This window comes from Pterocles gutturalis, unplaced genomic scaffold (genome assembly GCF_000699245.1).
Source record: "Pterocles gutturalis isolate BGI_N339 unplaced genomic scaffold, ASM69924v1 scaffold993, whole genome shotgun sequence".
In the NCBI taxonomy this organism is placed as follows: Eukaryota; Metazoa; Chordata; class Aves; order Pterocliformes; family Pteroclidae; genus Pterocles; species Pterocles gutturalis.
Genome location: NW_010125201.1, coordinates 80168 through 92840, shown reverse-complemented (window position 1 = coordinate 92840; position 12673 = coordinate 80168). Strand labels below are relative to the sequence as shown.

General features: G+C 37.9%; 1 protein-coding gene across 1 annotated transcript in view; it reads left to right on the top strand.

Annotated features, from left to right (window-relative positions):
- Positions 1–1730, top strand: part of LOC104465419 (PTB domain-containing engulfment adapter protein 1-like) — a gene marked incomplete at its 5' end in the record, with an annotated part of 17921 nt that extends 16191 nt beyond the window's left edge. Inside the window, one exon of the mRNA XM_010078454.1 lies at positions 1659–1730. Coding sequence (XP_010076756.1) covers positions 1659–1730 — 72 coding nt within the window. The remainder of the gene's footprint in view (positions 1–1658) is intronic.
- Between the last annotated feature and the right edge of the window lie 10943 nt (positions 1731–12673).

Sequence of the window (12673 nt, the reverse complement as noted above, 5' to 3'; positions counted from 1 at the left end):
TCTTCCTGATAGCCCTTTGGGGGGGAAAAAAAATTGTCAAATACACCAGTGAGCTCTGGCAGCACCATGTCACCCAGGTCAGGCAAACTGGGCAGCACAGCTGGAGAAGGTTTACACCACAGTACTACTGGCTCATCATCTTATAGGATGGATCTGCCTTTAGGAAAATTCAAATCTTACTTGGAAAATCTCAGATCATTTAGTAACTATTGCCAGGAAATTTACTCTGTTTCTTAGTATTATTCTTCTGATGGCAGTAGCTGGTGGGATTATTAAATATTCATACACTTCTAAAATACTAGCCTGTGGTTTAAATTTGTTTGCAATTAAACTGGTTTAACTTGGGATTTATCTTTTAAAACCAAAAGCTATGCTCTCAAGGTACTGCTGTGCATGATGAGAAAAGGCTTGAGTTTATGCCTAATCCTAATACAGATTGCTTTACAAAGAGATTTATTTTGTTTACAAGATGTTTGCTTCATTAAAGCACATATTATTTATTTCCTGGCATACAATCAGCATTCTGTATGAACTGTATGTTAAGACAACACTGAACTGAACATTGTGACAGCTGTCACCGGAGTTGATATTCTCATAGCATTTCTATTTAGAGACCGTGTCTCAGATTGCGTATAGTTTTACATTGCTTTCACCTAACAGACTGAAATTTTCTTGACTCAAAGGTGGCTTTTCTTGTGAAGCACAAGCCACAATTATTCAGCTTCTTTTAAAGCAAAAAGAAATGAAAACAAGAGTGCTTTCCCCAGATTAAAAGTGCAGTTGTTATTTTAGAACTGGTGCAAGCAAAGTACATTTTGTAAACCAAACACAGGTACTTGTAGAATGAATTTCTTTTCAATAGAGGGTGTGTTAGCATCTAGCTTATAACCATTTTTGTGTTTCTACTCATGAGACTAATGCAAGTAAAAAGTGGAATTTTGGTCTGAACTATAAAAAATTTTTTTGCACTTTATAAGAACCATTGTATTTTATTTCACTGAGTTACATGCCTTTGAATTGCACTGTTTCTTCATTTGCAGTAGAGCAAGTATGATTTCATTTGCCTTTTTAGTGAAGCTCAGATGGCATTAGGCTGTAAAGCATTCACCTGTTGATTTAACCGCACAGGGAGCGATTCAGAATGAACCTTGGAGATGTGCTTGAGTACTCTACTTTTCACTGGACTACTTCTAAGATAGGGATTACTGAATGTAGAGACACATGGTGTTAGTAACGATGTCCGTGACTTGTCTGAATCTTCAAAGTGTAAATATAATAAACTCTTTGCTCATAGAGCCCTAATCTTTCCTGCTTATAAATCATGTTGAACTTTACTCAGGAACAACATGGTGCAAGTCAAGCTTGTTTGGTTTTCTATCAGCCTATGTTTATGAATAGTCAATATTTTTATTCTATAATATTTCATTTTATATATATACTGTATTTTTTGTTGTATAACATACATCCTTATATGTTAACCACTGAGAGTTATTAAAAATCAGCTGAACAAATAATGTAATTGTCTGTGAATTCACTCTGAAGTATCCTTATGGTTTATCTCCCTAAAGATAAGCTCAAATGTAGATGATTTTAGAAAGTGAGCTAAATCCTCCAGAAATCACTTTCCTTTTTATTAACTATGTCTTGTTTCATTGCAGGAGGGGTTCAAAATGGGATTAACTCTTGAAGGCACAGTATTTTGTCTTGACCCACTAGACAGCAGATGCTGATGCCAAGAAACTAAATGTGAATTTTCCGCGCAGTTTTTTTATTAATTCTGAACATGTATTCACAGATATTATCCATGTGCCAAAAATTGCTTTTTTTTTATCATGTAAACTCATGTGAGGTTTGTTTCTGTAAAAAATCCCACTTAGTTCCCATCTTTCCCTGTACAAATGTAAAAAGTTGTATTTGTTTATGAAATATGAATTAAATTACACTATTGTGTTTCATTCTCTCACATTTTGGCCCGAGTTTACTATGCTTTATGACTGTAAGCCTGGAGAAGTTCTTCAGAAAGCTCACACATACCTCTCTCCGTTTGCAGATGTGCAGGCATGATTTTTACATAATACTTTACCTGTCAGCATTTTGAAATTATGTTTTTAAGCCATTATTTAATATTCAAGCAGTAAAATGATTAATATCTAGTACAAAAAATTCAGATTGCAGTGAAAAAGAAAATACTAACCATTAATGTATGCTTCAAAGGCAAATCTGGATGCTGTGTAATTGATTTCCATTACTATGTAAGGTTACTATGCTGTATATATGTTGCTATTAGTTTATAAAATCCACCAGATTTTTAAGTTGTTAATTCACGTTTCAGAAACTAACAAATTGTTAGTATGCTAATCAGTGTTTAATGTGCATAGAATAACTGCTGAATTGCAGAGTGGACAAAGTAACTGCCCTTTGTTTTGATATTTTATAGCTGAACTGTAAAGTATGTGATTTGGGATTCATTACATGATAACCATAACTTAAAATGAGGATTATGGTCTTGCATTTACTTAGGAAGTTACATAATTTTGTGTGTAAGCAGGCACTCCCATTCACTGGGCTCAATTCTGTAAGTTACTTTCAACACGTGAGTCGGGCTCTGTTGAGTATTTTTTTCACTGTCTGCTTTAAATGTTATATGTCTTAATATAATTTTGAAGCTTGCTGCAAGAACTCAGTATAAGTTAATAGATCCTTCATACCCACTGGTTGTTCATGTTACAGAAATAACTACACACCAAAATTTTCAGCTTCTAGTGAGTTGAACGCTGACCTGTCTATGCATACTCTTCGTTAATCTTTAGCGTAAGCAATAAAATACCATCTTAAGCCTATCTCAGAAAATTATTATCATTAGTGTTTCGATGCTCAAACTCCACATTTGTTCAAAAAACTTTAAAAACTTTATTTTCCCATAAACATACAGATGTGGGAAAAAAACAAATTTCAGAATTTTTTAAAAAAATATTTTCTTTCCTTTTTCATTAGAGGTTTTTTGTGATACTTATGGTTTTGTCCTTAGTGGTTACAGTTTACACCAAAAATGCATTTTGCAAATTCATCATCACGTGTGTATCTTTATGCCTTGTTCAACAAAGTACTTCTGCATATACCTTTGAAGTCCACTGAAATGAACGGGATAATTCTTTTGCTGTGTTTGACATGTGCTCCAGTACCTTGCTGAATGAGGGCCTTCATGTTCTACATTGTATTAGTCTTCCTCTCTTGTTCTGTGTTCAGCCTCCATATAGAGTATTATATATAAATATATCTATTAAAATATATAAAATCACTAACAGATAGAATAGTCTATGTTTCATAAAGAAAAGTCTTTATAATTTTGTTTGTCATATAGTATTTTGGAATTTGTATAATGAGGATGTTTAGTAGCCACAGCAATGGCCTTTTTTAACAAATAGAATTTGTATTTTTATTGTACTTTAAAAAGCTTTACATAATAAGCATCTATTTAGTGATCATTTATTATCAATGGTAACACTAAGATAGTATTTGCACATTTTAAGAAACCTTTTTCGTTACTGATTTTTATGATTGCTGACTGCAAGTGGCATGGTTAAATATTACATACTTGGTCAATCCATATAAAAATACTGAAATAACACAAGAGTGCATTTTTAATGAAAAGGCTATGTGATCCAATTGGAAACTGTATTTCTATGTAATCTCAAATGTCTGTTTAATTTTGCCTAAAATAAATGTTTTTAAATAAATTGCATCCTAGAACATAATGGTCATTCAGTAAATGCCCAGTGGAGGGGAGGGCGGGGAGGTGCTTACATGTTGGGCAGGACCTGCCCCAAAGAATGGTTTAGTGCTGCAGTGTGTCAAAGCCACCTTATATGCTGGAAGGAATCAGATCTCAGCCAGCAGAGAATGACTCCAATGTTTGAGTTTATTGTTGAGTTTGGTCTAATCTATAACCAGCAGAGAAAAATTTTGTTATGTGTGCAGCTACCTAGTGCTAATAATTGGCGAGTAACTCTCTCCACAGTGCGTCATGGATTTAATGGAATCATTGCCTTTTTTTTTTTTTTAATACTTAGCTGTTCAATAGACTTAGTGACTAAATGACCTTACTGGTTATTTAAAGAGTAAAGGATGTACTTGAAGTCTTTCTGAATCCTAGAAAGCAACCTCTGTAAAGCCGGCGTGTTAATGGGGTAGGCTGCTGCATATGGTGTTGATGCTTTTAAGAAAACTAATCTTAAACCATCCGTTAATTGCTTCCATTGCAAAATTTCTCTTCAAGCTAATACTCAAAACCCATCTAACCTTTGTCATTTGTGGAAACGGGGCTTGGGCAGTTTATGGGAATGGACACTGTCAGGGCTAGCAAGGAAAGGGTGTGTGTAATCTCCTGTGACTTATAAACACAGCAGTTCTTTCTCAGCACGTCTCCATGCTCCCACTGGTATCGGTGTTTTACAGGTAGTGCAATAACATCATCTGTTAAATCTTCAGACTCTTGCTTTAAAAATACGTATTTGAGAACAGTACAAGGAGTCTAGGTCATTGCTCTTTCTCAGAACAGAAGTTTGTTTGTGGAAGCTTTCTTGTTACAAATTCTTACTCTTTCAGCTACCTGTTAAAAGCATAGTCTCTAAGCTTTCTTAAAAATAAAAGAAAAAAAAAGCTTGATAGCTGGTTTGGACTGAGAACATGAAGTGATTCTCCTAATTGTGTGATCATAGGCATTTGACTTGACAGAAGCCTGTAAAAAGAGAGTAACGTCATCTTCTAGGTTGGAGATACAGTGATAAATGCATTTTGAGGAAAACTTTTTTTGGACTTGTTAAATTTGCCCTCCAACAAAAATAAAATACCAGTACGTCTGGGTGCTGCTAGATTTGTCCATGTTTTTTTCTTCCTTTGGATATCTTTTCTTTCTCTTCTTATTTTTTTCATAAACTTCTTTAAGTTAAATGCTCATCTTGCTAACTGTGGCTGTATCCCTTTGTGGACGTGTAATACTAGATTTTGGTTCCACTTGTCAGGTGGACAGCTTCTGTTCTGGCATGTCATACCAAGCTATATTAACACCTTGAAGCAAGGTTCGTTGCTTTTTATTCCTTTTTTTTTTTGTATGATATGGACTATTTTTCTCTTCCTACCTGCTTGTTAAACCGTGCCTGAGTAACTGAGGTGCTTAGGTTAGAATTCTTCTTTAGTCAAATATGCTCATATGTGGTCAGTTTGTGTTTTCTCTTTTTAACCTTGGATAAATTACTGAGCATCTTTGCAGGATGTTCCTGGCTTAAGCCACTGTCAACTTCAGACGGGTTTGTAAGTGGCTGTATTTTGTCCTTCCACGTGACAGATGTGATTTGCACTAAACATATAATTGATCAAATTGGCAAAGATCAAATCCTTCATCTGGCAAAAGGAATTGCATTTCATTTTGGCTTCACTTATGGAAAGGAAGAAAGGAGAAAGAAAGTTCTCACACTTGCAGAAGTAAGTGGTTGCGTAATCCCAGAGGTGATTGCACTTGCCAAGGAGCGCGGCTGGCTCTGAGACTTCATTATGATGATTATTTTTCAATTTGTGGAACTAAGTACGGTCTCATTCTCACCAAGCAATTCTGCTTCACAAAAAGAGTCCCTTCTGCAAAGGAGTCTCACTGCCTGAGAGATCTCCAGTCAAACACCCAGAGCTCCTGTTTTCCTAATATCCCATCAATCACTGGAGATCGTCACCTTTTGGACACTCTCTTAAGGAATGTGTTAATCATTGTAGAGAAGCTCTCAACTTTCTTAATTTGACACTCTGGAGTATTGTTGTTGCTTTTAAAATTAGAGGATACAGAAGTCACACTTTAAAAAAAAAAAAAAAATCTCAGTAACTAGCCATATGTTTTAAAATACAACCAAAAGTGCCTGCTGGTAGGTGTTCTGTAAGCTTCAGCTAAAAGACAGCAAGTAAGCTTTCGTATGTAATTAGCCTGCTTTTTTTTCCGCCCCTTTCAAGACATACTCTTAATGAGAGACTGAGATGTGTTGCATTGTCAGGTGGTGAACAGTAGCAGTTCTCATCAATGAGACAGAGAACAGGATTTTAAATACATCATTTTGTTCGGTTATTTCAGAATGGTAGGGAACCTTTTGTCGAAATGGAACTCTGATATTTGTAATATATGCAGCATCCTTGAGATGCTTCAACATTGAGGGAGTGTCAGTGCATAGATAAAAGAAACTGCACGGTTATTTATTCATCAGACCAGAACACCTCCTGGAACTACAAGACTTTCAGTGGATTTCTTGGGTTGCATACATAATGTTTGCGTGTGATGGAGTAAAGGTTTTCTGAACATACAAATGTGCAATTTACCTTTTGTGTTTAAGAAATTTCCCAAGAGTCTGATTTTTATATAGTTTGGGATTAAAAACCCTGCAAGTTTAGTCTCCTAAAGTAGGTTCTGGAATGGATTGACCTATTTTAAGGCTCACATGAATGACAGAAACCAAAATTGGTATATTTGAGCTTTTGGGCTCCCTCCCCTTCCACATTTTCCACTATTTATTTTAGCAAAGCTTATGTCTTGCAATAAAGAATAAGAAGGAGCAGAAATAGATTAGAAAGTATAGAAGAAAATTAAATGGGAAAAAATGACATCTTGTGCCAACATCACACAAGTTAATAACATTGCATTTTTTTGTGAAACTTAACTGGTTTATTTCTCTTGTTCTGCCCCATCACTTTGTATGCATTTCCCAGGTTTATGCAAGGACTGCCAAGAAACAGATTTGCCACATTTGCAGTCCACAAGAACTGCTATTGGACCTCTTTCAACTAGCCAGAAAGAAGGAACGTTTTTCCTACCCCCTGTAGCCTCCTTACACAGAGTAGGTAACTCACTGTGCGCCTCTTCTGAGACGCCTGCTTGCCACAAGCTCCGGTTTCCATCCATGTATCCTAATTTCTCATAGTTTATACCGTATTAAAGACCTAGCTAAGTTTATCTGATGGTCTTCCAGAACAACTGTCTTCTGTACTAAACCATTATAGAAGTGCTTTAACTAAATTGTCCTTATTCCCATACTGATTGGAAAGTGTGACAATAAGAATAATGATCATATTTTCTAAGTGGCTATTAATAAATTGTTTATATAAATTAATCTCCTTAGGATAAGAGCTTTCCCAAAACAGCAGTCTTGGAATAGACCCTTAAGAATTTTCATCAATTTGTTTCCTTTTCAGCTTCATCCTACACACAAGCTTTTCTGACTAAAAAGCAACTCAGAAAATCTATTCAACTGAGCATTTGTAAAAGCTACTTGGGGTTCTACCACGTGTGGCATTTCAATTGTTGCAAGTTTTATTTCTTGTATGATTGTGTTCTCTAAGTACTTTATTCAGTAAAAACAAGATGCTTTTTGAAGCCTCTGCACTAAAATTAGAATTGGGAGTATTTTGAGCACGTTTCACTGAAAGTAACTAGATGAGTTCTCTAGGAATCAGTATTGGTTCGCTTTAGAAAACCAGTTTGCATTTTATATATTTTTGTGTTCTTGTTTGTTTTAAAGGAACTTCATTGTTTTCAAATAAAGTGATCTTGACACTGTAGGAAGAGACTGAGAAAATACTTAGCCTGTGTGCTGCATTGGGATAAGATTCTAATGAAGATATGGTTCTTGGGGGAGAAAAAAAAACAACAAAAACTATTGGAAGGGCCTTGATAGACTGCAAAGATCAGTTTTTTTTTTCATGCTTGTCATTAATCTGTAGGATATGTTAGAACAATATTATCATTCACGTACATATCTTACTATTTTTTTGTACTGGGAGAGAGCTGCTGTAATGACAGATTGAAGTCACATACAGTTTATACAATGCAGGAGTCGGTTCCCCGTGTTTTTACAGCATTATACATATTAGAGTACTATGAAGAAGCCAGAATAGATCTGAATTTCTGAATACTTCAGCCCTGTAAAATAATGACATGACCACGTGTAATTTGTGACAGATAAAATTGTGATGCAAAACAAGCAACTAAATTTGAAAAGAAAAATAAGGTAAGAGAGTTTTCTAAATAAGTGAGAGTTAATGAGAAATTTGACATGATCTATGGGACTGGTTGTCTGACTGGGCTTAGCCATGCTCTGTTCCCAAGTGAAGGAATATTCATGTAGTTTTAACTGCTGGTCTGACATACTGCTTTTGAGAAGCAAAAAACTAAATAATTAAAATGCCTGATGCTGTTCGCAAATTATCAGTAGATGTGGCTAATGATCAAAAGCTTAAATTTTGACTTCACAAGTTGTGTGTCTGTTTTCTCATCGTTAAGGTGGTGAGTCTGTACTAAAACTCTCCTTCAGGGTGTTTAAGGATTGTTAGCGTTTGCTGTGTGTATTTTGATAGTACCTGTAGATTGGCATCATGTTAAATATGGATTGTAAAAAGATTAGACAAGGCTGTGATTTGTGTCATCACAACTGGATGCTTTTCTAACATTGCAATGGATTGATGGATGAAACTGAAGTAATAGTGTCAGAGAAGGTTCCATTATCTAATAGTCCTTTGAAAATATAGGTATTTTAAAAGAAGTCAGAAATATGTGATGAGAGACCTAAGTAAATAAGATAAATTGTCTCTTGGCACTCTAATAAATAAACCAGTAAGGCCACTAAAGCCACGTGAGTCATACAGCCGTAATGAATTTACTTGAAACTTAGGAAAACAAGAGATTTGTTTTCTCACAACCACAGTTTCAGTCTCTCTCAGACCTCCCTGGTTAAAAAGTTAACTGCCAAAGGGAAAAACAAATCCTACGTGATACTCTAAACAATATTTGACTCTGATCCAATGTATTGCTAAGTTTACCTCAAGGTTGAACTAGAAACACGATCATCACACCAATTATGTATTGAGACAGTGCACCATTTAGAAATAAGATTATTACTTGTAAAAGGCAGTCTCTGCTGAAAAAAAGTGTAAGAGAAGATTAACTCTGTTATGGCTTTAGCAGTCGTATTTTAAAGTATTCATTGAGGGATCATCCTGATTCTCAGTATGTTCACGGGCAAACTTTATGGCCGCAGAGGGTACTGGGAAGCAATGAGCAAGGCGATGTAAAATGAGAGAGCTAATGTAAGTGAGATTATCCACTGGAAAACCTGAATTTGCATGAGAACACAGACTCACAAGATGTTTAACTTATCTGTAAAGATAAATTTTTGAGCATAGGGGAACTTAGAACTGATTTAGAAGATGCTACTGAACAATGTCAAGCATCTAAATGCTACTGTATCAGTGTGCTACCGATAGGTTTCGTTGTTCAGAAAAAAATGTGGACAAACATTTATAATATCTTAAGTGACATTTGCTTATTGATCTGTTCACATTAGAATGGGAAAGCTGGTATCTATAGCTGCACACATGGCGTTGTGTGGTATGCAGATAGTAATGTGCGAACGAGTATGCTGAATGCTTTTCCTACAGAGACCGATGCTTCAAAATGTGGCTCTGGAGTCAGGAGGGGAGTTTGGGGTCATTAAATGGGGAGGTGCTTCACACACTGCAATTTCTGGATGAGAATACAGATTGCCAGAGCTGACAGAGTTTGTGGAAATGTCAAGTCAATCTCCATCAGGATTTCAAGCACAAAGCAAGTAAGTGCAGGCAGATGTCAAAGGCATTCCAGGCAGTGGCCCCTCTCCCAGCTGTTACAAAGCAGAGAACATTTAAAACTTTCTTTTTCTCAGCCTCGGAGTAAACTCATGGGAAAAGGTACCTTTGGATACATTCTGGCAGAATTTAGATTAAATAAGAACATACTCTGCCTCCCCATATTTAATTAAAAAGCAAAAATACATTAAGGGAAGGAGAGTTTAATTGTATATATTAAAAATGCATTACTCCTATGTTTTATAAATGCAAGCTTTTGAAACTTGGAGTAGTTACTTGTACAGAAACCGTTCTAACTTCTCTTTGTTTGACTACTACTTATTTTTCTTATAGTTGCTTAGATTTTATGAATTCATTTTTATTTTTTCACAATTTTAATTTTCCTAGAGAGCTTTCTGGTGTGAAGTATGCAGGCTGTGTATATTTCAATATTTAGATGTTTCTGCCTAGAAATAATGGCAAGACACATTTCTTTAAAGCCTAAAATCTAGTGTTCTTCCTAGGAATCACAAATTGCATGTTGATGTTTCAAAGGATATGCAAGCCTACCAAGGAAAGCTGGAAAAAATATTGTGGTTGGCCCCAAGAAGCATACTGTCTTCCAGGAATGATAAATTAGTTTGTAATCTACAGCTTCATGTCTCCTTACAGTTGTGCTTTTTTTCAAACTTTATGCAACAGCATCACACCGCTGGAGCACTGGCTGAAAATGATCCAGTGTTACAGGCTTGGAAAGTAGCACCTGTGGCTGCTTTCCAGGAGAACACTGTTTTAAGCACAAGCTGATAGGGAGTTTGTACCTATTTAGGTGGAAATGTACAGGGAAGCAAGTTGTGTGTGTACTGAGACCTGCTGAAAGGCAGGGACAATTCAAGGTCTCTGAAGTTTTGCAAACTCCTTGAAGAGCCCTGCTCCACTTTTTCTGACGCAAGATACCAGAGGCAATAATTTGAAGGAATAAGACCACCTGTGCAGGTTGGCTACCGCTGCAGTTTCCAGTTGGGAGACTGGGAGCAGACAGTACAAACTGGACACCTCTGAAACTATTTGTATAGTGTTTCTTTAATTCTGCACTATACTATACTGACCTTTTTTTTTTTTTTTTTTTTTTTCCCTTTCGCCCCCCTGCTCCTCTCTTTTCTGTAGTCCAAGTAATGTCTCCTTAACTCTTTTTAGGGCAGTTTCTCAGGGCAGAGCTGCTACCACCTTGTAGTCTATCTTTTTTAAATCCAGCCAGCTGTTATTTTTATTGTGGTGTTATAGTTTATGTCCTAACAATACATAGTGAATATATGCTAGAGAAACACTGCCAAATTTGTAAAGCAGGAAAAGAGAACGGTGCCATACTTTTCTTTGATAACAGTAATTTCTGACCAAAATTCTCATGTGCTGCTCTGGGATTGTCTTCTACATATTGGCTTTTCAAAACTGGATGTTTCTTTACCATTGGTGATATGGTGGGATAAAGTCAGAAGAATGCTCCTGCTTCTTTTTATATCTCTGTGTCATTGGATGCACCAGCAGCACAAGGAGGCGGGAGTGGGGGTTGCGGTCAGTACATCACACGTTGTCTCAGCCACTCCTTCGTCCTCATGGGGAGGATTCCTCACACTCTTCCCGTGCTCCAGCGTGGGGTCCCTCCCATGGGAGACAGTCCTCCATGAACTTCTCCAGTGTAAGTCCTTCCCATGGGCTGCAGCTCTTCACTAACTGCTCCAGCATGGGTCCCTTCCATGGGCTGCAGTCCCTCAGGCACAGACTGCTCTAGCACGGGTCCCCCACAGGGTCACAAGTCCCACCAGCAAACCTGCTCCAGCACAGGCTTCCCATGGGGGCAAAGGCTCCTTTGGCCAGTGCAGACTTCCCACGGGGTCACAGCCTCCTTTGGGCATCCACTTGCTCCGGTGTGAGGTCCTCCCAAGGCTGCAGGTGTATCACTGTTCCCCCATTACCCTCCATGGCTGCAGGGGCACAGCTGCTGTCTCATCACAGGCTGCAGGGGAATCTGCTCCAGTGCCTGGAGCACCTCCTGCCCCTCTCTTCACTGACCTTGGTGTCTGCACAGTTGTTTCTCACATATTCTCACTCCTCTATCTGCCGCTGTTTCACAGTTGGGTTTTTTTGCCCCCTTGTTAGCATTGTTATCCCAGAGAGGCTCCCACCTGTCGCTGATGGGCTCGGCCTTGGCCAGTAGCAGTCCATCTTGTAGCCAGCTGGCGCTGGCTCTATCGGACATGGGGGGAAGCTTCTGGCAGCTTCTCACAGAAGCCACCCCTGTAGCCCCTGCTACCAAAACCTTGCCATGCAAACCCAATACAGCTGGCATGCACACACTGATGGGGTGTCTGTACCCCACTCTGAAGTTCAATAATCCTTTGATGTTTCAGCTCTGGATTCTTCCTTACTCTTCCAGCTCCCCTCTTCCTCACCCCAGCAGTCCCTCTGCAGGCACAAGAATCATGCTTGCATACTTACAACCACATTCATTAGTCTGATCTCTTGAATAGTTTATACAAGACTTTCCTTTCTGCTCTTGAAAAGAAATCCTGCATTGAACATCACTTGATAGGACTTAATTGTTTTTTCTCCACAAGTTTTAATTGCTTCCTGTGGAGCGTCTTGTCTCTGCTGAGAGAGAAACCGTGCTGCCAAGCACTGCTGTTGTAAGACCTATTTGAAGCCTCAGTATTTAAACTTCATGAAAGGCAGACTAGATACTTATGAATCAGTCCAAGCTTCCCTTTAAAGTCTGTCTCCAACTACTTTCTGTGTGTGGCTGCCATCGTGGTCCTCAGCAGTTCATTTGGTGAGGAGATGCTGGTTGAGGCCAAGCCAAATGTACTCTTTGATTTCCACAGTGCCACAGTGCTCTCTCAGGACTGGTCTGTGGCTGTGGTAGATTAAATGCACATGGGAAAGTGAATTGCTGCCCTACCAGCTTGGTTGCCCTGGCTATCCAAACTCTGCCACCCACTCCATGACCAATATTCCTGTTAATATTTTCATCCTCCTGTGCACTGCT